Genomic DNA, 24,240 nt, shown 5'->3' on the forward strand with positions numbered 1-24,240 from the left:
CTATTTTGGTACCATAGGGATCTGCTATCTCTAATGATACAAGCCTCTGGTGCGGGCTTATTTGCACGCGCAATGGCGAGATCTGTGGTGCCTCGGTGCAGAGTTGGATCAATTACATTATTTCAGTTCAATTACAATTACAATTACAATTACTTTCATGAATGTTTCAATTACATTACAATTACAATTACTCCATGCTAAAAATATCAAATTACAATTACAATTACAATTACTCCTTGCATGCATCAATTACATTACAATTACAATTACTCCTTGCATGCATCAATTACATTACAATTACAATTGCTGCTGTTGAACATGTAATTGAATAGTCATAAATTCAACCGTGGTCCTTGACAACCGTAGCGTATTTAAGAACAATTCAAGTCTAGTTCAGATTGTGTAGTAATAAATGCGTTGATGTGCGTACATAGTATGCTATGTAAGATGTCACTGTGACGTAATGTAAGCGTGTTTTGTATGCTAGGTAATTATGGCTCACGTAATTGGAAATGTAAAATGTTATTTACCTAATTTCCTATGGGTTAGGATTGAGGATAGGGTGCAGTATGTCGTTGAAAAAGTATTATAATATATGCATGTGTTGGATTTGCGTATATAGTATATAATTAAAGAAACAATATTATTTTTATCGAGGGACGTAGGAATTAGGATGAGGAGTAAAAACAAAACCGTGCTTTGTCAGATAAGAGGTTATATAATATCCAGTGGTCTGGTTAGTTAGCCAGATGAAATAACGATGCATCATCGTGATCTGAAATCGTATTGTACATTGCCAACCCACGGATAGATGCGCAAGATGTGAGTCACGGATGAATGCACCGACAAACGTACTGAAAAGTCGGCTAAAACCAGCAAACTTTATAGTCCTAGAGCTGGCGATCCATGCGTCCAAATTTGATGCATCTGGTCTTCATCGTAAGCTATTGATGTACTAATTCCGAAAATACAAAATAAAATCTCGTCAGGGCAATGTAACTGCTCCAAAATAGCCGTTTAAGGCCGACTGTTCTGAAAAGTGAGAGCGCTGCAGCAGCATGACTACAACAATTACCAGTTACGCCCATAGCGATTGTTCAGAACAATGCCGATTCCCAGACTTTCACGACTATTTTGGGATGGTACCATTGCCTGGAAATATACTTTTATTGCGGAATCAGTGCGACACTAGCTTTCGATTTAGGACCATACATATCAAATTTCGACTCTTGGATCGCCAGCTATGGGACTATCAATTCTGCTGCTTTTAGCCGGCTCAGCAGTTCGCTTCTCGGCGTATTCAATCGTGAGCCACGTGTTGCGAATCCATCGGTTGGTTAGTAATTTAAAGATTGTATGGAATGGCAGCCGAGGCCAGCATAGCGGTAAAAATAAAAATAAACCTCGCCCGCAAGGGCGCGGTCAATGGCTTCCGCGAATGGATCCACCAAATTCCTTGTCGTTCGTTTAAAGAGAATGCATTATAAGTCAATTGTTTTATGTTGTGCTTGTCAGGTCTCAATAGCAATTTAATGTAATTGAAATTGTAATTGAGCAAAATTTTTGTCAAATTAGAATTACAATTACAATTACACAAAGTAAAAATGCTTCAATTACAATTACATTACAATTACATTGAAAAATGTAATTAATTACATTCAATTACAATTACAAATTACAATTGATCCAACTCTGCTCGGTGGCAATGTAACGTGATACGCTGATTATTCCCACTGTCACAGACGAGAGAGGATAGGAGAAAAAAGGGTATTGTCGCATTTATTGTTCTGTGAAAGCGCTGATTGTCTGAGCAATTGAGCATTGGCTAATTATACGAAGATAGCAACAGAGAGCTGGATTTTGAATTCAATAGGGATAGTTGAGCTTGGGAACGGGGATATTGGACACCCATTACCCCCCTGTCTACACCCCTGATCAGAATCAGCGTGACTGTAGCTTTCAAATGAGATCAACTTTACTTAATTTTAGCGCTCGGGTTGTCATCTATGGGATTAGCAATTACGTTGCCGTTTCATGCTATGAAGCGACGCCAAATCTGTCGAATCTCGCATCACTCGACCGTGAATCACGTGTTGGGCCTGGGCATCTATTCGTAGGTTAGTTATCTATACTCGATGCGCATCACTGCTCTCGTGCTTTGCTCTGGTCGAAAGCGGGCTTCTACAACACGCCTCTAGTGACTAAAATTTCACAACAAACAAACCAAGTCGGGCTAGTGTAGCTCAGTGGGCTAGTGTCTGTGGTCCAATGTCCACCTGTCCACACAAGCGGAAGCGCCGAGGAGGGTTGGTTCGATTATGTTCACAAAGAAGAACAGTTTTGTTCAAAATAAGGACAGTCTCAGTTCGGTTTATTAGGAATTTTTATCAGTTCAATGCACCACAAAAAAATTGCGATACAACGAAAAGATAGGAAGTTGCCGAAACGACTTGGCGTGGTCTTTGGAATCAGACACCCACCTTGGCCTAGGCGATGCAAAGAGGAGGCATGCACACTGAATGAAAAGTAAAAAAAGATGGTATAGAAAAAGCAAGCGACAAAAATGGGGTGGCATATCACGGAAGGCGAGATCGATAGGTCAGGTCGTGGTCCGGTAATCTTGAGGGGGCGTGAAGGCGGACTAGTATATTTATTTAGTTAGTAGATGTTGCTTGTATTTTGACTTGAATGTGGACATGCACGTCGGATGGCCGGCGGGATACTGTTCCTGTGTTCCACACGTCAGGTCCGACATATTTCATAGAGTGATGATCTTTTCGGTCAATCATATGATATTTGGACGACGTTGACACGTGTGTGTTGTACTTGTGCGCTTATGATTCCGAGGTAAAGAAGTCATTAAAATATTCGGGGCAGTAACCGCAGTGGAACTGATACATAAACTTGGCAATTTCTAGTTTCCGCATATCTTCTATGTTTAGGACACCGAATCTCTTCAGCAGCGACTTGTTGGATGGACAACTAGGTCTCATGTTCACAATAAGAACAGTCTCATCTTCACAATAATAGGGACAGTCGTTATATTCATAATAACGTCAGTCGCAGCACCAATATATCACAGACACGATGCCCGAGTGGCAATATACAATCCGAACACCCCCCAGACTGTTTCTATTGTGAACATTACTGTTCTAATTGTGAACATGATGGTTCTTATCGTGAACAGGACTGTTCTTATTGTGAACATAAGACTGTTCTTATTTTGAAAAAAAATGTCCTTATTGTGAACATGTGACTGACGTTATTTTAAACATGACTGACCTTATGGTGAACTGGAAAGTGGCAACACAGTCCGATCATACCTCAGACATCATGTCTGGGGTGTGTTCGGACATCGTGTCTGGGATATGTTGGTGATGCGACGACCCTGTGGATATAACGACTGTCCTTGTTGTGAACATGAGATTGTTCTTATTTTGAACATAATCGAACCAACCCTGTAGGAACCGCCATTCGTTTATAGATATATCAACATCCTTGCTTCCCTCCAAGCTCCGATATATGAGCTGCAGTTGTGTAGAACTTTGAAAAACGTAATCTGCACATATGGTTTTTCAATGTCCTGCTTTCAAAGGTAAAGAGTACCGTGGTCCAGGAGATGAAGTAGCGGTGCGTAAATTTACTTCGAAAAATATTTCTCCAGACGAAAACGGGAAGGTATCAAGCTGCTGCGTTGTGCAATTTGACTTTTTCAAAACTCCCAATGGATTATTTAAGTACTCTTTTTGGACTGTGGGTTCTGCCATCATTGCATTGTTGTGTATTGCATGTCTAGTGAATATCTGGCAGGATGCGTTATGGATACTGATGGCAATTCTCGTATTCTGCTGGTGCTGGTATCTTCACACCAATTGGATTTCTCATGAAAACATGTTGGTAATCAAAGACTCCGGCTTGCAAATTGAAAGAACCTATGTTACTGGTCGCAAGATTGTCCATTTTATTCCAGTGTCATGCATAATAGACGTGATGGTAAAAGAAGCTGTTACTGTACACCGACTTGAGAAATTTATTGCTATTAAGGTGTCGAATGCTAATGATCAAGTGGAACTGTTTGAGGTCGGAAGAAATGTCGTTTGCGAAGATCATTATTCATTGAAGCAAGTCTGTGGTGATGTATTGATGGTTCTGAAAAATTCCAAACAATCCTAGCAGTATGTCATTGAGTATTTCTGTTATCATTTCTCAAATTGCTGACCACCTGGGATGTAAATCAGAACCAAGATGAATTTATCACACAGCATTCAAACTTCACTTTGGTAAATCAAAGTACCTTATTCACAATCAACTGGATGTGATGGGAATTTCCGTACTTTTCCTTGTGTCGCATGCTCAAATGTTAAGCAATGGTTCGTTTGGTGTGAAATATTGTGCATAACATACAAAGATATTCAGACTTATAAGTATGCTTTACTTGTGCGTGTTATTGCTCTTGTTATTGTATATTGTACTTTCGATTGTAATCCAGGCCAGAATGAATTTGCAAGTCCAACGCAAAATTGTTCTTATTATTAAAACCATGTGAAATCCTGTACGATATCATAGGAGAACTTCATGTTATATGTCAATATTTGTGTCTTATGAATTTTTAAAACCTACACCATCGTTTTTATGCAGATATTATATCTTAGGTATCATTATTCCACCATGACGAATAAAAAAGACATTACCTTACTAGATTTCCCTTTATGTCACGATGTCGCCAAATACGAGCGGATCACGAAAATTGGACAAGGAACTTTTGGGTGAGTACCATATTATATTCCGAATCTTCACATCCAACCAGCTTATTATCATTCTGCGAACATACATAGGGAGGTGTTCAAAGCAAAAGACAAGAATACCGGAAGACTTGTCGCTTTGAAGAAGGTAATAATGGAGAATGAAAAAGAGGGAGTAAGTAAACAAAATGATATTTTTAGTTCTGCTGCTTATTTCCGATCTATTTTGCAGTTTCCAATAACGGCCCTGAGAGAAATCAAAATACTCCAGCAATTGAAGCATGAAAGTATTGTTGACTTGATTGAGATATGCAGAGCGAAGCCTACACAATATAATAGGTACGGTAGCATTTCAATCAATCAATGTTTTGATATGTTCAAGAAAAATTTGGCGTTAATGAGCTGGAGAATCGATGTGCGTCAGAGCGTCACAATTTTCTGAGAAATCCAAATTTATGTCAACAATCGCGTTGATTATAATTCAGACTCGACAATTTGATTTCCACTCGGAATCGATGCGATTTGTAATTTCATTATTCCATACAGTAGCCAAAAGAGATAATTTTGGACATCTGTCAAATCGACCAGTGGTGGTGGTTATTCGGTTTAATGCCAGATTAATATAATCAACACAAATAACACTTGTGCACACCAAGTATGTATAGTAATATGCGGCTCAGCTTGAATTCCATTTTTTGATTCCTTAAATCAGTCAGCATGCCGTTTTCTCCGACCACTCATTGAAAATTGTCTTTACAATGTCAGCCTGCTCTTTGTAGTACACCACCACCGACAGAAATTGTTCACAGTGATAGTTGCATGATAGCCCCTCTTCCATTATGAACTAAATTTCCTCTCTATGCTTCGGCTTATGATTTCTTTCGATAGTTCATCCAGGCCCATATTTTGAACTACTTCACAGTAACTGGTTACTAAGTTCATGACTAGCTGATGAAACAGCCGAGACACTGTGCCTGTGTCAGCCCTTTCTTGTTTGTTCTTAAATACTGAGCTCGATTTAAGTTCTTAAATACTGAGCTCGATTTGAAACTAAGTTAAAGTGAATCAGCAGTACTTGATTGTATTTTAGTCTTGCTCTTGACAGGCAAAAGGGATCCATTTATCTGGTCTTTGAACTGTGCGATCATGATTTAGCGGGCCTACTAAGCAATGCGACTGTGAAGTTCACGTTGGGAGAAATCAAAAAGGTAACGAAAAATACGTCGCTCCAGTCTCAAGTCTTTCATTTTGATGATGTCGCCGACTCTTGCATCTGACAGATAATGCAACAGCTTCTGGACGGACTATTTTATATTCACCGAAATAAGATATTGCACCGAGACATGAAAGCAGCAAATATCCTTATAACGAAAACGGGTACTCTGAAACTGGCAGACTTCGGACTGGCTAGGTATACCATTCAGAGCATTGTTTTCTTCTAGTGGGTCACAAAATTTGACAAATATAACATCAATTGCTTTTAGAGCGTTCAGTTACACCAAGGCGGGCCAAGCAAACCGATACACTAACAGGGTCGTCACACTGTGGTATCGACCTCCTGAATTGCTTCTCGGAGAACGAGACTACGGGCCCCCTATCGACTTGTGGGGTGCGGGTTGCATAATGGCAGAGATGTGGACGAGAAGCCCCATTATGCAGGTAGAAATATTTTTGATAGCTCGTGCTCGGCGCTGTTTACGATTTGTAAATCTGTTCAGGGCGACACTGAGCAAACGCAGTTGAAGTTGATATGTCAATTGTGCGGCTCGATCACACCGCAGGTATGGCCGACTGTGGGAAAGTACGATCTTTATTCAAAATTTGAACTTCCAAAAGTGAGTTGGTGGCTTGCAACATCATTGCATTTGCTAAACGATTCTTTGCTTCAGGGACAGAAAAGAAGAGTGAAGGAGCGATTGAAAGGATACGTCAAAGACCAATATGCGCTGGATCTCATCGATAAATTACTATGCTTAGATCCGAAGCACCGTATAGACTCGGACGAAGCCCTCAATCATGATTTTTTCTGGACTGAACCTCTGCCAAACGATTTAACTAAAATGCTGTCTCAGCACAAAACTTCTATGTTTGAATATCTGGCTCCGCCGAGACGGGTCGGCGCTCACCCGCACGCAAGGAACAATGCGAGACAGCATGCCCCGACTGCAGCCGCAGCTAGGCAGCAGCCCACAGATCCCAGTTATGATCGTATATTTTGAATATGCCTCTCAAGCCCAATGTTCCCTCTAAGCTGGGCACGTGCGCAGTGCTGGGCACAAAAAAAAACCCGAAGTGATGAATGACCCTTTTTCAGTCGTGAAAAATTAGAGGGAATATTGCTCAAAGCCTGTGGCTGTTTTCCATTAAAAGCAAATTAACCGATCAGTGCCTGTATTTTTTCAACAGTAGGTGCAGAATGCATAGATAAGCAGAATACAAAATGAAGAACATGTATAGTATGAATATGATTCATGAAGAACCTAAATTGAGTGTTATTTTACCCTGTTTACAAACTAGGCGTTCAAGAAAGTTTTAGTGGTTAGTTCTTGTGTAGACAATAGAGCGAAAAACATCACTATATCCTCTTGTTCTGATTCTTGTCGACTTCTGGTGTGCGCAGTCTTTGATGAGATGTATAGGGAGCAAAAATAGACAACACATGGACGATCTTCAACACGAGGGTGCCCACTAGTATGCTTGACGCTTTCAGAGTATACCCCAATGTTGCTTGCATAGCCTGGTACATCCCTCTTGGAATTGCAATGGCAGCATTTGTCAGTCTATTAAATGATGACGAGACGTAGCATACTTTCTGCTGAACGGCATCGATCTTTGCTGACAACAGCGCCAGGGCTGCTATGAACTTTGAAAATAAACCGATGATCTGCTTGCCAAGATCAATCAAGTTTGACATCATCGACTGAGATATTTCATACGATCGGGATGGAAATTAGATCTGTAAAATATGCAGACGCTGAACATAACATGGTGATCAATAACTATGTACAATCCCCTGTTCACGTTCATTCCAGCACTACAGCAACATTATATACTTTACTTGGAACTGGAAACAATTTCCAGACAGCTTAAGTTTTGTGACACTAAATGAGTTCTGCTGCCACACATCAATACGGTTTATACTCTAAGATTGCTTGCACAATCCCATTCTACAGAGGTACTTCGCCACTGACCGCCTTATGTATCGCTTCGTAAATTTCTGTTCTGTACTCAATCAAGTCACATATGGACAACAGGGTACCGAAACCATACCGAAACTGCAACTTGTCGCATTCCGATCCATGGGTAAATTACGTCATGACAAAGAACAAAAAGGAGATAAAATAACCCTGACAAATTCTGAACAAATGGATTCAATCAATGAATTTCAGTTTTGCAGTTTCGGTGAAGGCTTGTGGTGTACATTGTGCAGTCAGCTGCAGCAATGTAAACAACCAACGCTCGTGTTTACCTAGCTCGTGGCGTTGCTTGGGCTGGGCACAGAGATGAGCGGATTTGAAATTTATATGTCCTAATCCAATCCAAATCCGAAACTTCAAATCCTAATCCAATTATAACTTGGAATTCCACTTCGAAAGCAATAGCCTACATGTGATGCCTATATAATTCTGTAAAAATAAATAAAACGCTCAATGAGTGCCAAAGTACATGAAGTAATAACTTTGCAAATTTTGTTAAATCGTGGCAGGACGAAAAAATGACCGCCATTTGCCACAGGGCATCAATCTTCCCGAAAATCGGTCAATCCAATCCTAATCCATCTAAAAAATATCTCAAATCCTAATCCGCCAAAATTTCACAAATCTGTTTTTTTCAAATCATAATCCATGCTCATCTCTGGCATAATAGCCACTGAGCGAAATATATATAGGTCTAGCTCTGTCTGCGTTCAGACTTAGAGCGCCATCACCGAGGTGATGGAAGTATCCATCAAAAAAGAGAGCATCAAAGATTTGAATTATAAATTAAATTTCCCGTGAAAGTGCTGCTTTTGAGAATGTCCTGATGTCGGTGTCGTTCCGATTTGACCATGCCGGATTTCCATGCGACTAGTATTTTAGAAAAACGGATTTTTAGATTTTGACCCTATTGCGCCGACTAGAATCGATTTGCAATATTTTTTTTAAAATAGACTTGTATACTTGCAAAATTTCCATGCCACTTTTAAATACAATTTTAGTCACGTTGGACTTGGATTTGAATTTCGATTCTGGAACAGGATTAGGATTTGAATAACTGGTTGTGGAACAGAATTTGAACATAGAACATCTTAGAACACTATGATTTGAATACAGCTTACAAAAGTAAATTCGAAGTGCTCTTTGGAGGTACAGAACTTCAGTATATAATAGGGTTGCCATACGTCCGAAATTTCCCGGACATGTCCGGAATTTCATTGCAAAAACTGCGTCCGGAGGAATCTCTAAAATATGCCTAAATGTCCGGAATTTTGAAGGTTTCAAATCGGATCAAAATGTTTTCGTAAATCTACAGAAAAGTTATTATTTTTGGACAGATTTATGCCATTTCAAATTTTTCTTCGCGGTCCGCGCGAATTAGTGTCTTGATCATTGAATTTAGTATGTGAACCACCACCCTCAAAAATCATGCAATCAAAAATTATTAAAAAAGAACCATCATTTACTGAAATAAGTCTAATTGTAATCGCAATTATGGGAGAACAGTATATTACTGGAGTCTGTTAAGGCCATTTAGATCTCAGGGGTGGGCAATTATTTTTCTCTGCGCACCGAAGGAGAAGTAGAAAATACGTTGACGGGTCGAGTGAAATTTTTAGCTATATTCTGCAGCATATTTTAATTTATTTCTAAATTACATTTATTAAATGCTGCTCAGTGAATGTGTTGAGTGATGTTAGGTAATGAGAAAGTGACGGTTAATTAAAACATATCTATTTGCCGTCATGATTCGAAACAATGTTAAACATGATAGGCTACATTTGCAACTTTCTTTAAACCCGTATCCACGTTCTACTATTAAGACACTAAAACAGTCGTTTTCAAAGTTTTAGGCACGCCCCTTTATGATAGTGAAAAATTTCGCGCGCCCCCTATCATGATATCACAAAATATTAAAAAGGACAACTAGAATGCTAGCAATCCCAACAAATAGTTTGATGGCATGGAAGGTGATGGCTGTTGATGAGAGAATTCTGAAATATCAATCATCACAGATGAGCAATAACTATGAGCTGGGGATAAATCGCGCGGAGCGCGAAAAAATGTTCGCGCCCCCTTCAGATGCTTTCACGCCCCTCGGTTCGTAACCCACTGCACTGAACTGTATTTGGGATAGTTGGCCTATAAAGCTTAGAGTCTTGGTCGCTGCCTTTCGAGCAGTGTGCATGTGCAGCTTAAATAGCCATGATGTTGAGCGCCTGCAGTTTTTCTGAAATTCGCCTTCCCTTGCCCGAGTCTCTGCCTTCGTGTTTTTGTCATAAGACCTATATAGCCTACTTTAATTAAACTCCTAAATCCCGGCGAGATGCTCCGCATAAAACTGAAAGGTTTACTCCAGACTCCAGTAGGCTATACAAATATTTGTAGTGCTCTAAACCATTGACTCTTAACCTTATTGACCTCGCGGACCTGTAAAACTTTAAAACAAATGTTGCGGACCGGTGAACCTTCAAAAACAAAATCGCTCTAAATTTATTTGCGACAAATCCATGCAAATAAATTGCTTTAACAGTCTCCGTATGAGCCTACGGGCGATTTGCACCCGATATCGGCTTTCCACACTTTTAAATAAACTTATAAACTTATAAATATATTTAAAATATGATGTTATATTTTAGGTTGCCAAATATCTTGATTATTGGGTACTCTTCCCTCAAGAAAAAATACGCAAGATTTATAGAAATGGCCAAGTGTTGGCCGTCGCCGCGCCACGATGCACCAAGACATATAAAGTTTTAGGCCATGCGACTCCAAGAAGTGATGAGCCAGAACGATCGACAGCGAGAAAACCTTGGCCGAAAACGACCGCCCTTATGCTGACCGAAAATTTCGTTATAGGCAATGTACAAAATACATATAGGTTAGATTGTCCAGGCGCCTAAATGACTGGCGCCGAAAGTTCCTGTCTTGGCAATATGAACCTCACACAACAAATACCATCCTGCAGCGAAAAATTATATGCCAGTGAAGAAATACCAATTTGAAATCGTGTGATATTTTAGTTTAGTACGTTTCGGCGATTCTATATATTCTTTGATATAGCAGACAGGAGGTCACAAAATAACATCACGTAACGAAGTCATACCAACGGGTCCGCCCGCCCGAAAATGTTTAATTATTATTTACGGGTTCTACAGTTTCAAGACACCTCACTCAGCTCTGCCGGTAAATCTTATTATACGTGAGCAGAGAGGACAAGAAATTAATAGCAATATATATGCAATTCCCGATCATGTTGACCGATTCAGTCATGAATCATATAACTTTCTCGCGCTTCGGGCGTTTAGGCGAGAAAATCTGACTCACTAAACGGACACCCAGTGCAGATCTTAAGTAGCGGCAAATAGCGAATAGCCTGAAGGGCGTCTGGGGCGAAGCCTCCCAGAAGTTCGGTCTATCACCCTATGCAGAGCCCAAGATCAACGTTTAGGGGGGTGACGAAGTGCTGTTACGGCCCTGGTGATAGTTATGATTAGTCAAATAGTAATCGCGAGCACTGATTGACTTGTTTTACGAATTGGGGATTTGGAAACGTATCACGTAACAATTTGAAACACAAACCGTATAATGCGCAATGTGACAATGGCAACAAAGAAGGTTTCAACTAAACAATATGGAAATAGTGATTTGTTGTGACATTAATTGCTACTCATACTTTGCTACACTGACATTATTTTGAATCTGGATTACGCGTGCGAGGTATGTAGGCAGCACAATAGTGGCGTATATTAATGAACATGCTTCCGAGTAAACGAATTTCCTGTCCAGTTGATACTGCCTATGGTTTTAGTCCACGCATCAACATTCAAAAAGCAGGTTTTATGTTTTGAATTCCAATTGGAATCAAAAGCAAACACAGCAACACAGTAAACACAGTACAAGTACAATCCCAGCAAACACAGTACAGACCAAAGATGTAGAAAAGCCGAGCCGATATAGTAGATATTAGATCTTGGCAGGTCGTAGAAAGGGGGATTTTGTGTCGACTCAATTCAACGTCTTTTCCATGTCCTTCAATAATGTAAATATTATGCAGATGCTACAGCCTTTAAACATGGTGAGTAGAATGTAGATCCTACGTTAGAAGAAGAAGATCCTGATATAATAACCTGTTTTCTACCACTATGGGCTTAACCCTGATCACGGCTGCGTACACACACCACATTATTTACTACATATTAATCACATTTGTGATAATTTAATTTCAAACGAATTGGCAATAATGCCGTTGTAAAAAATAAAACGAACAAACGAACGAATGTCTTTAGAAAGAAAGTGAAAACAGTCCTTATCATCAGGTTTCATCTTCTGATGAGCCAGTTAAATAACCAGCATGCGGCCTTTTCTTTTCAACACCCTGCAGAAATAAAATGAAAATGATGATTAATAGCTAAGACATTCGTACTGCGAAAATGGCAGAGGTAGCGACTAACGAATGACTCCTACATTTTTTTCGCCCATACTTACTAAAATGGATTCGATTCTGAACTATTTCCACTCATGTTTTCAAGTTTTATTATTATATTTTTTAATATTATATGACTAGAGAACTGACTTCAATCGTCACTTCTACTTGATTATCAAGATCAACGATGACTACTTCAGCACTCTTTGAAAACAGCCACTAACACAAAAAGAATTCTTGACTAAAATTTCTTCACATTCTGTCCAAAATGATCAATTCAACAATCCAAATGAATCAGTTATTTAACAGCTAGTTGGAGAGATATATACTCAAGTCTAGAAAGTGGAATGATACTCTGCATGGAAAGCTGAAGACCTAATAATATTGTGTACAGAGAACAAAACATTTGAGTGGCGGCACTGGTATAGACATTAATAAATTATTAGAATTGACAGCTAGATAACCAGCAAGACATTAAAATGAGAATTAGTGCAGTTTCTTAGGCTGTAGTGATACTCAGCCAGTAATTGACCTAGCAGAGAGCAAAACGTTGTAAATAAAGCGAGCGAAACCTCCGACAAATGATACGATAAAACATTAGAATCGACAGTCTTACTAGAAGCAGAATAACAATCATGAGAGGTTAGAGAACAGAAGCCCGGGAAGTGACCATCAGAAATTACTGCATACTGGCCGAACAAATCCATGACCACTAACAAATGGTCTTTCAATAGTCAATATTGATACCAAATGACACCACCCCTATTTCATAGCAACATTTAGCAAATACAGCGCTGGAGTCAACCTTATATAAGCGCTAACCAAACGCCCATTAGTTTTCCCACCTACTACTTCGCGGATGGAAATACGCATTAAAGCGAACGGACGCGACTTGTCACACTCTTGCTATTTCTGCTCCTTTTTTCTCTTCGTTCCTCTTTTCTGTCGCTTCCGCTTGAGGAGAGAAACAGTCGGCCGCGTTTACGGATCGTGAATTCCCGGTGGGTGATTCTTCCTCGAATGGTCAGCACCTTGAAAATTGAGAACAATGTTGTTGCAAAATGCATGACAATTTGAAAGTTACATCATTCTAATTATTCCAGTTATGGCCGTGAATCGTTACCATTCTAATTATTCCAGTTATGGCCGTGAATCGTTAAAAGTGCGGTAACCATAAGAATTATTACTAGGCCCTATACTTCAACTACAAATACAATATATTGTATAAAATGATTACCAATTCTTTTACGTTGATCGAGTCCCAAATAGATGAAATATGTCAAAGAATTTGCTAAATTTTTGTATAATTTGACAGATTCCGAAATCTTCTCAAAGTGCACCTTTCAGAAATTTGATATCAAGACTCCCAACATTTTACAATTCGAAGTTGGATGGCTTTACCAATACAAGCAAACAGTTTGTATTGCAATTGACAATTATGTAGAGAAAGCTGCGAGACATATGAGTAGGCCTACCCTAAAACGTTTCTCTGACATGGACATTAGGGCTCTTAAAATATGACTTTTTTTCTCAAATCGTTCTGGCTACTTGATAAAATTGTTAGGTTACCTAATTTAAGCCTAAACACAAAATTTGGTTCAATTCCAGCCAGTAACCGCTTTGCTACAGGAGAAGAAAGTTTCTATTTATTATATAAAAATAAATAGGTAATAAAAATTTGAAAATTTTCTGTTCACCCCATGAAAGTGTTAGGCTGTCTATAGAAACGATGCTCACCAAATTTGGTTCAATTCCAACCAGTGGAAGCGGAGATATTGCCGTCGAAAAATTTGGATTTGAATAAAATAGTATTTACGGTGACCGATTCTTTGTTTACTTATTAAAGTTGTGCTCACCGTAAGTACTATTTTATTAAAATCCAAATTTTTCGACAGCAATAACTCCGCTTCCACTGGTTGGAATTGAACCAAATTTGGTGAGCATCGTTTCTATAGACAGCCTAACACTTTCATGGGGTTAACAGAAAATCTTCAAATTTTGTATTATTCATTTTTATATAATAAATAGGTACTTTCTTCTCTTGTAGCAAAGCGGATACTGGCTGGATTTGAACCATATTTTGTTTGTAGGCTTAAATTAGGTAACCTAACAATTTTATCAAGTAGCCAGTACGATTTGAGAAAAAAATCATTTTTGAAGAGCCCTACTGTTCATGACCGTCCAAGTTTAGAGTTGCATCTCAAAGATGCTAAAATAAGCCTAAATATAATCCAAGCAATACGATCGTCCACTTTGACTGACTGAATTTCTAAAAACACCTTGATAGCTTCCACATCTTACGTTTATATATACCGTCTGCTATCGGCACAACAAAGTAGGCCTATTTAAAAATACCAAAACAGATTCAACATACCACATCTCTTGCAAAGGCTTTTGCTTTCATTCAATTTTCCATCAAACTTCTTTAAATCCTCATTTGTGGTGAGTTGCTTTGGAATTCTTCTAGGATCAATTCCGATATCGTTTTATCATATACAATCTATGGCGGAATAAAAGTTTCGGATAAGTTCTAAAACGCACACAATTTTCCACACAAAAGTCAATTGCCACACGAAATGCCAAATGCTAAGGTCTCATTTTACAAGGTATGGCGAGGAAACGTAGTGGTACGTTCCATTATAGCTAAACACCAATGAATTGCGGGTTCGAGCGTGACACGTCGACTCCATAATTCCTACCGAAGTGTTGGCCGTTTATCTAGGCTCCTCCTCGCCATCTGATTCGCATAGCCATGTCTTAAAAAGCCTAGGAGTGGGCCGTGCTGTAAGTGGGCAGATGGTTGCCGATGCACCCGGCACTTGGTGAACTCGGCCGCACAAACTCGGCACTTGGTGAATTCGGCCCTCGGGAAATTTTGAAATGAAGTGTATTTACAGCTATTAATATGAATTATCAAACTAATAATAGTATTATCAAGTGATTCGTCAATCTTGTAAGGAGGTCAGGGCATCCGTAGATCGCGCAGTCACGGCGTGATTAGATCATGGATTGCGTAGCCACGGGAAATAACACAGCGCTCATATACCGACCACGCGCGGTCTGCTTGGAATCGATGGCGTGAGTCACGGGCCTGTGTCGTGTAAGTTTTGAGAAGATGGATCTTGGCGTTGTATGTGAGATCAAAACTGTGGAACATCAAGCGGCGCTTCTTCGTTTATCGATCACGACAAGCCAGTGTTCCTCATCAACAAATGTTTCGCATGATCACGTCAAAATAAATTATTTTTTGCCTTTGGAGAGACGATTCCACTCTGGGATTAGGGTGTCTCGATGACACGGTTGAAGGATCCCAAGATTACGAGATTTACCACGAGCCACGACACGTTTAAATTTCCTTTTTGATACTGTTCATTCATACTAAATGCATTTCTAATGCGAAGGTGTTCTAGTGCCAATTCCTCCAAGGGCCGAGTTCACCAAGTAAAGAGCGTCGCGTTATTTCCCGCAATTACGCAATCTGTGATCTAATCACGCCGTGACTGTGTGATCTACGCATGCCCTGACCCCCGTACAACATTGACAACCACTCAAAGTGCCAAGTTCACCGGCAAACATTCCAGTAACCAATCATGGTGACCGGTACCGCTACGAGATCTACCACGGCCGAATTCACCAAGTGCCGAGTTTGTGCGGCCGAATTCACTAAGTGCCGAGTTCACTGGTAATCGGGCAGATACGGAATAATAATAATAAGATCCGGCCTGAGAGAGAGAGAGAGAGAGAATTTTTTTATTCATCATCGCAAAATAACAAAACAGGCAACAAAATAGCATAAACTGGACACATACAAAAAAAATGGTTACAGTGTCAATTTCAAAGTAAATGAGATGTGTACGAATACGATTTACAGTTCATAGGATTGGCCAATATGTTTTACGATTGCAAGATGAAGCTGCAGCGAAGTGATCTGTTGATCATCGAGTCTGCTGCAGCTGATCGAAGTAGATTGGCTATAAATTGCATACATCGTACTGTAACAGTGAATTGTAAGATTGACAGAATAAATGTAAGAGCACATGTTAGGAAAAACGGAGGAAATGAATATAAAGTGTACTGGTCTGAAGCAAACAAGATATGTTGACCGGTACTAGTTCACACTGAAAATACATTTTAGCTTTTGTATGACTCAATAAGGAAGGCACGATACATGGTTTTAAATACATATAAAGTATTGCTCCTAATATGCGAAGGAATGGAGTTCCATATTAGAGGACCTTGATAGGCAATGGTTTTGTGATGGGCCTTAGGTAAATACAGATTCATAACAGAACCTCTTGTAAAATGAGAATGGTGTTCACTGATAGGTGTAAAGTAGTTCGAGAAAATGTCAGGTAGGGTGTTATTGTAGAACTTATGCATCAGAATGCCGACTTCAAATCTGTAAATATCATCAATTTTCAGGATTTTTAAATTATAATATAAAGGGTTAACGTGATCTCTACGATTGGCAAGGCATATTAGTTTGATGGCTTTATTTTGCAGGCTCCTAACTCGACCCAAATGTTTCTCCCATGTGGATCCCCAGAGAATGATACCATAACTTAGATGAGAGTGAAATAGGGTATGATAAATCATTATTCGTGTGGATTGAGGTAAAATAAAACGTGACTTTCGAATGATACCTATGGTTTTAGATAGCTTGTTGCAAATAGAGGTTATATGTTCACCCCATGTCAGATTGTTATCAATAACTATACCTAAATAATGTATGCTTTTCTGTAGAATCAGGCTTTCCCTATTCAGCCTTATATCAAAATTACTATTCGAATTCCTTCCAAAGAGCATACAGTGAGTTTTTGAGGTATTGATGGTTAATCTATTATTATTCATCCAATCCAATATTTTTTGCAGGTTTGAGTTGCAAGAGGACTCTAAGTCAGTTATATTGTTCGCCGACAGCATCAGAGATGTGTCATCTGCAAATAATTGGATAGTAAAGTCAGAGGCATTATTTAAGTCATTTATATAGATCAAAAACAAGAAGGGACCTAAAACGGATCCTTGTGGTACACCCATTTCAACTATTGATTTATCAGATGAAAATTCGTTACTTTTGACAAATTGGCTTCTATTGTTCAAGTAAGACTCCAATAGTTTATACATCACTCCTCTAAATCCATAGTGATGTAATTTGCCTAGTAGTATAGTTCTATCGACAGTGTCAAATGCCTTTTGCAGATCTAGATAAACACAAATGGTTGATAGCTTCTCAAACAAGCTCTGATAGATGTTATCAACACTGTCAATTACTGCATGCAAGGTTGAGTGATTTTCTCTAAACCCAAACTGTTTTTTAGATAATATATTAAATTCATCTGTGAAGTTGGTTAATCTAATTAGCATTAATTTTTCTAAAATTTTAGAAAAAACAGGTAATATTGATATTGGTCTATAGTTGGATAACTTGAGTGGATCTCCTTTTTTGAAGACTGGAGTCACACGTGCTACTTTGAGACAATCAGGAAAGATCCCGAGTTCGAAACATTTGTTAATCAATACAGTGAGGGTTGGCGCTGTTATGGTTACGGTTTCCTTCAAAATATTAACAGGAACACCATCAGGCCCTGTTGCCGAGTTTATTTTTAGATTGTGCACAATTGTGATGATTTCATTCTCTGTTGTTGGTTCAATGAAAATTGAGTTAGGTTGTGGCCTACCTAGGTATTTCTTGTAGGTTCTAGATAACACATGTTTATCTGCAAGATTTTTTCCAATGTTAGCAAAATATTGATTAAACTCATTGCATATGTCTTTCTCAGCAGTAATAATGACATCGTCATTACTGATTTTCGATGGAAATTTTTTTGGTTTGGAGGTTTTGAATAATCGATTAAAGAGATTCCAGATTTCTTGTTGATTTCCTTGGATCTTCTGGAATTGGTCCCGATAATAATTGCTTTTAGATTTTTTCTTCACTTTGGTAAGAATATTAGTGTACTTTTTGTATAAAATTAGTTTATCAGCATTGCCTGACAAAAAATGACTTTTATATAGTTTACGTCGAGTTGCTATAGATTTACGGATTGCATGAGTGAACCAAGGTTTGGTCGAGAACCGGCGTTCTTTGCGTGTTAGTTTGCGAAGCGGTGCGTATTTGTCCAAAAGTGAATTAATACAACTAATGAATGAGGTAAAGCATTGGTTAATGTTGTTGGGTTCGGAATTGCAGACGGGTTGTAGGTCAGTTAATGCTTCAGTAAGTTCGGATGAAAACAAATCAAGGGAGAGTCTTCTATAGTCGCGAATAAAAGATATTTTTGGTTTAACTCCTGGTGAGGTATTAGCAATCTTACAGAATATTGGCAGGTGATCAGATATGTCACTGATTAATATACCAGAGTCGTGCTGAGAATAATTGTTCGTAAAGATATGATCAATCAGCGATTGAGTCTTTTGAGTTATTCTAGTAGGGTCATTTATCAGTGATTGACAAGAATAGTTAGTTATAAGATCGGCTAATTCCCTAGAGTATTTATTTGATGTTTTAAGAAGGTCTATGTTGAAATCTCCTAGCAGGTAGAATGTCTTATGCTGTGCAGTAAGCTTTTCTAGGCAATTCTCAAGAGCTTCAATAAACTGAGCCAGTGGTTGGTGGGGGTGTCTATAGATAGCTCCTATGACAATATAGATAGCTCTCTGATTTGATTTACAGGGTTGTCGGCAGAAGCCGCAAGGAAACCTAATAGGCATGGCTATCAGACAGTCTCATCATCATAGATACACTTTTTCGTATTATAAGAAAATGTTGTACCTTGATAAGTCCTCATCATTTTTGATTGACATAGCTCGTTCATCGTCATTCTTTTTCAGGTAGGTAACTCCATGTCTTGTCCAAATGTATTTAAATGCATTGGCTTTTTTGTACTTGAGACAGGCATTGAATCTTGTACGGTTTGACTTTGTGAGGCTTTCATTAATATAAATTTCTCGTTCTTTATGTAGTATTGATCTGTTGCTGAAGATTGCGTCTCTGACTCTCCTCGAGCAGAATTTGGCTAGTATGATCGGATCTGGATAGTCTTCGGTGGGTTGCCCAAGTCTGTGGCATACGCTTATGTCATGTTTGTTGATGTTCACTTCCAATTTTTTTGCTACAGTGATTACTAGATCGTCAGTACATTCATTCTTGTTGTAGGGAATTCCTTTTATTTCTATACATTCTCTTCTCCCATACTGTTCAAGGTCATTGATTGCTCTACATGCTTCATTATTGGAAGACTGTAGGTCGTCAACCATTTTCCTTAGTTCACAATTTTGAGATTTGACTTCGGATAGTTCCCGGTCTGAGGTGTCGAGTTTGTTTTTGATTTCTTCATACTTGGCGCTTAGGAACTCAGCACTCTTTTTAAGTTCTTGCACTTCATTCATGAGATCAGCAAATTTCTGTCCAGTTTGATCTTTTTGTTCGTCAATTTTCTCTGTCAGTAAATCCAGCTTGGACAGGATGGTCTCATAATCCACATTTTTCTTGGTCCTTTGTGTCATCTTCGGGCATCACAGTTCAGTACAATGCACATATATTATTGGTATATATGTAGGTATATGTTTCTTAATACAACCAAATACTCCAATGATCTGATGTAAAATGACCAGTGTAGTCGAACCACCACCATGAACACCACAAACAAACAAATAAACACCTAACATGGAAAAGAAATTACCTTTGCAGCCTTTGACAAACACAGTTACCATTGAAACCAGCAATTAAGGTCTTATTCGAAAGCAGAATAACAACTGTTTTAGTGGACATATCAAATCAAATGTTGGAAAGTTCATGTAAAATAGCCCAAAATATTATCTTACTGTGACCATATTCCATCAATATAGTCTGGCTAGCTAAATTCTCTGGGCCAACATAATCAAGCTGCGTTTGGTTTCAACGATTAATAATCTTGTCACTGGATTCGAGGTATAATTGCACTCAAATATCAAATTTTGCTCCATTAATCAACATCAAGTTGAAAATGTCCATTCTTGCACCAACTTTTATAAAATCATGAATCAGTGTTCTACAGGAATGTATCTATATGACTTATATACCTAGAAAATTCAAGCATAAATATTATGATATACCGTAGGTATAGGTACCGGTAATTCAGATGTTTGAAGCGAATTATAGTGGTCTAATTTCACTAAATTAGAGCGAAATGCCAGCAATATAATTGTAATCTAATTCGGAAAAACGGTTTAGCTCTAATTCTAACCTGGAAAAGCTGAAACTTTTCTATAGTTGTCTACACCTGTTTTGCAGAAAGTCAAACAGCTCTAGGCGTCATATACTACAGGCAATTCGAAATACCCCATAAGCTATATGCTACTGCATATATACCTTTAACCCGCTACCTCAGTCAGTCACAATTCCTATATATTTACGGCATTTACCATACAGAAAGAGCGAACTATGCCTGGGTGCGACCTGTTGCGCGTCAAATCTTTGTATGGCGCGATGACGTAAAATTTGAATCGCCGAAATATTCTAGAAGTCACGCATCGATAATCATTTTCCTAAACGTACAACATATCACTTATTTAGTTATTCTCTGAATAAAACTATTAACCATACTCGTTGAACATGCGAGATTACCGAAAGAGCGAATATATATATAATGAAGATCATATATATCAGAGGAAAACAAAACTATTCGACCTTAGAGCAACAACACGAATATACAACACCGGTGACATCCTCACGCAATAAAACGAAGGGAGAACATTGTTTTCTAATGGATAGAACGAAGCTACCGCATGAGATCGAACAAAACCGGATAGAATTCATCGTGATTGAATGTACCGACAAAGTCATCCTTTCTACGTATTTTAGTCGTACCCGCGAGAGATAGAAAATTTGCATTATTAGGTTAACTACCGGATATAACGAAGCCTAATGCATGAGATGGAACAACACCGAGTATGAATTTATTCTGATTGAATATAACCACAAGACCATCCTACTACGTATTTTAGACATTCCCTCGACACTTAGAAAATCAGAACCTAATCGAGATGATCCCGGATGATCCTTTTACGGTTTTGTGTTTGCTGGGAAGCATCCTCTCGCGGGCCGCATAGAATAGCTCTGCGGGCCGCACTTTGCCCATAGGTCTGATTTAGATGCTCTACTCACGGATATTGGCTCTAAACCTGGGGGTCGTTTGTCTTCATTCTGGGGTTAGCGAAGATGTTCGACGTACTCAGCTTCCAAAATAGGCCGTGAGTAACAGTGTTGGGATCAAGTCACTACCTTCGAGTCACGAGTCATCTCGAGTCATTGCATATTTTGACTCGAGTCAAGTCAAGTCAATCGAATTTCAAAGGTGACTCGAGTCAAGTCAAGTCACTCGTTTTTTGGAGATGACTCGAGTCAAGTCGAGTCAAGTCAAGTCAAGTCACGAGTCAAGTCACAATTCAAGTCAAATTGAATTTTCGAAGTATGAGTGATGATGCAAAGTCATTACATTTTGCTAAAGGTGAAGGACAGATGAATTGGCCATTTATCTTGAATCAAATAACGAATATAAAGTTAAACATACATGCAAAAAGGTGTTGTATCGCTCACGCGCACGGAGAACTGATAATAAAATACGGGAGTAACTGTAAAGCTACATGCTACAGTCTGTTATTATAGCTAATATAGAGGATCGAAAATGAAGCCTCGAGAAGTTGAACACTACCCATACCCATCTCCACATCCGTGAGAATATAAACGCATAAACTATATATTCGTTCGATTTATATCATACAAGAGTGATGGTAAATGTGAGCACCGCGCTCTGGATAGCACTGGGCCGTCTAAGAAACAAATAAAATACGTTTCTATTTGATTAATCTATTGCTACTACGACAACGTAAGCTGTGATCTTTCCGTTTGCGGTCAATTTATTTGTGATGTAACAATGGCGGATTAGTAAAACGGACAAACAGTAAATGACTGGTTGCTCTCACAAGTGACACCGGCGTATCGCGAACAACCCGAACACACATAAGATATGGTGATTTAATCGACATCGTTTACCTAATGACTTGAAATTGACTCGTAAATTTTGCTCCGAGTCACGAGTCAATCCACATTTCTGAATCGCCGAGTCAAGTCAAGTCAAGTCATTTTTGCAAAGTGACTCGAGTCAAGTAAAGTCATACAAAAAAGTTGACTCGGGTCTGACTCGAGTCAAGTCATGACTCGAGTCATCCCAACACTGGTGAGTAAGCCTGGGACAAGGTGCTGACCGTTTTTCAGTAATCAGCTTATCAAATTCTGAGCTGGGCCACAAAACATTTTCAAATGAGAAATGGAGTCGCGACCGTGAAAGGTTGAAAACCACCGGATGTGCAACCTACTGTTCCGGATCTGCATTTAGGCTCTTAAATAGTCTTAACCGTGTGACATGACATGACTTTACGATGTATAATTCCGTTCCCTGTATTCTCGAAGTCATCGTCCTCCACCAGCTCCACAGCTAACTATATTACACTGGTCGACATTTCTCAGCTTTTTTTTCTTTTTTTAGAACGATTAATTGTGTTTACCTAATTTGACGATGCTGATTCCGAATTTGCCATCAGAATTCACCCATCACGTTACACTTTTTCGAAAAAGTCGATTGAAAATTTTACTGAAAAACGCCTGTATTAAGGGCGCATTTGCCCGTTTAGGTCCGTTTTTGATGCGAAACACATCTTACAAAGCTCTCAACGTACTTTATTGGATTGAGGTTTTACTATCTTAAACTAAACCCTCTAAATCAGGGGTGTCAAACATACGGCCCGCGGGCCGCATCCGGCCCGCCAGACTATTTCATCCGGCCCGCGAAGCAATTCTGAGTATATTGAAAAAATTCTTATATTTTCCAGCACATTTGCAGCAAATGTTGAGATATTTTTCAGGAAATACTTCCGTGCTCATAAGCCCATTATAACCCCCACAACGACGCTGTGGTTTCAGCCTAGTTACCACTAGTAAGCATAGTCTGTGAAATCGTCATCCAATTTAAAGAAGGCAAAAACTGCAGACTAAGTTTAGAGTTTTATACATATATGGAACAAAAAGTAGTTGTTCACAGAAGCGAAAACGCCAGTGCGGAGCCGTTATATGCAGTTTATATTGAAAATATATTAGTTGCAGAAATTTATAATTGCTCACAGTGGAGGTCATTTCCGAGCCAATAAATCCCCAGCATGCGAGAATCTGGACCAAATTCCAAAGTTCGCGTTTCCAATTAAATATCTTGTATTCCTCACAACGCGTATAGGCAGGGCTAACACCAGATTACGATATGGCAACTTACATCGTCGTCAACGCCACTGTTTTAGCAGTTTTTAACTATATTCAACTAGACAATAATCGTATTTTTTCCTATTCCATTGTTGCGACTTGTTATACTTAGAAAAAACCATGAACATATATTAGCTATGTATGCTTTCAAGTGAAAAACAAGAGCACGATGCAATATTTTGGAATCAGTCGACTGTTCCGGCCCGCACGCGTATTGAAGGGTTGAATCCGGCCCGCGACGTAATTTGAGTTTGACACCCCTGCTCTAAATAAAAAGGATCCTTAGTATTTTCAAGAAATTTAGATGCAAGAAATTTAGATGCAACTTTAATGAGGGAGAGTCGTGTATTTTTTTCCAAATCCGACTTCCCAATAAGAAATAGGGGTTGTGGTGAGTATTCTGATTTGAGATCCAACAAATACACCCTCTTTAACTATAACAGCCCTCAAATGAAGAAACGTTTCGTGAATGTATTTAGAACGTGCACTCTCTTTGATCAGAGCTTTTAAAAACTTTTTCATGAGTTACAGTTTAACATATAATGGTGGAAATACAACATTAGATCTGTCGATAAGAGCAGGCTT

General features: G+C 38.9%; 2 protein-coding genes and 2 long non-coding RNA genes across 5 annotated transcripts; 2 read left to right on the forward strand and 2 right to left on the reverse strand.

The window, feature by feature from the left end:
* Window positions 1–4,174: 4,174 nt before the first annotated feature.
* On the forward strand, window positions 4,175–7,124 carry LOC145457651 (cyclin-dependent kinase 9-like). Of its 2 annotated transcripts, none has more exons than XM_080335871.1 (8): window positions 4,175–4,766; window positions 4,836–4,917; window positions 4,975–5,081; window positions 5,833–5,950; window positions 6,023–6,153; window positions 6,227–6,401; window positions 6,461–6,577; window positions 6,632–7,124. In XM_080335871.1, the coding sequence occupies exons 1-8, from the start codon at window positions 4,633–4,635 to the stop codon at window positions 6,959–6,961; spliced, it is 1,194 nt and encodes a 397-aa protein (XP_080191997.1). In that variant the 5' UTR covers window positions 4,175–4,632; the 3' UTR covers window positions 6,962–7,124. The 2 variants fall into 2 exon arrangements, with proteins under 2 accessions (XP_080191997.1, XP_080191998.1); XM_080335872.1 differs by having other exon boundaries at window positions 5,848–5,950.
* Window positions 7,125–12,138: 5,014 nt separating this feature from the next.
* Window positions 12,139–20,898, reverse strand: LOC145457163 (uncharacterized). Its single transcript, XR_013920794.1, has 4 exons — window positions 20,048–20,898; window positions 14,740–14,865; window positions 13,211–13,396; window positions 12,139–12,317 (listed from the first exon to the last, which is right to left on the reverse strand). It is a non-coding gene; the product is annotated as an uncharacterized LOC145457163 (long non-coding RNA).
* On the forward strand, window positions 16,095–18,515 carry LOC145457164 (uncharacterized). The gene is made up of 2 exons (XR_013920795.1): window positions 16,095–17,174; window positions 17,238–18,515. It is a non-coding gene; the product is annotated as an uncharacterized LOC145457164 (long non-coding RNA).
* LOC145457162 (uncharacterized) lies at window positions 19,018–19,944 on the reverse strand. The gene has a single exon (XM_080335333.1). The coding sequence runs from the start codon at window positions 19,869–19,871 to the stop codon at window positions 19,119–19,121; it is 753 nt and encodes a 250-aa protein (XP_080191459.1). The 5' UTR covers window positions 19,872–19,944; the 3' UTR covers window positions 19,018–19,118.
* Window positions 20,899–24,240: the final 3,342 nt, after the last annotated feature.

Source organism: Botryllus schlosseri, chromosome 15, assembly GCF_051294905.1.
Source record: "Botryllus schlosseri isolate E-star chromosome 15, Bs_hap1, whole genome shotgun sequence".
Taxonomy (NCBI): domain Eukaryota; kingdom Metazoa; phylum Chordata; class Ascidiacea; order Stolidobranchia; family Styelidae; genus Botryllus; species Botryllus schlosseri.

Coding starts and splice junctions, on each gene's coding strand:
- LOC145457651 (XM_080335871.1), top strand. CDS start 4,633: ATGCAGATATTATATCTTAGGTATCATTATTCCACCATGACGAATAAA. Junction 5,082..5,832: donor AAGCCTACACAATATAATAG/GTACGGTAGCAT, acceptor ATTGTATTTTAG/TCTTGCTCTTGACAGGCAAA. Junction 6,578..6,631: donor CAAAATTTGAACTTCCAAAA/GTGAGTTGGTGG, acceptor TCTTTGCTTCAG/GGACAGAAAAGAAGAGTGAA.
- LOC145457162 (XM_080335333.1), bottom strand. CDS start 19,871: ATGACACAAAGGACCAAGAAAAATGTGGATTATGAGACCATCCTGTCC.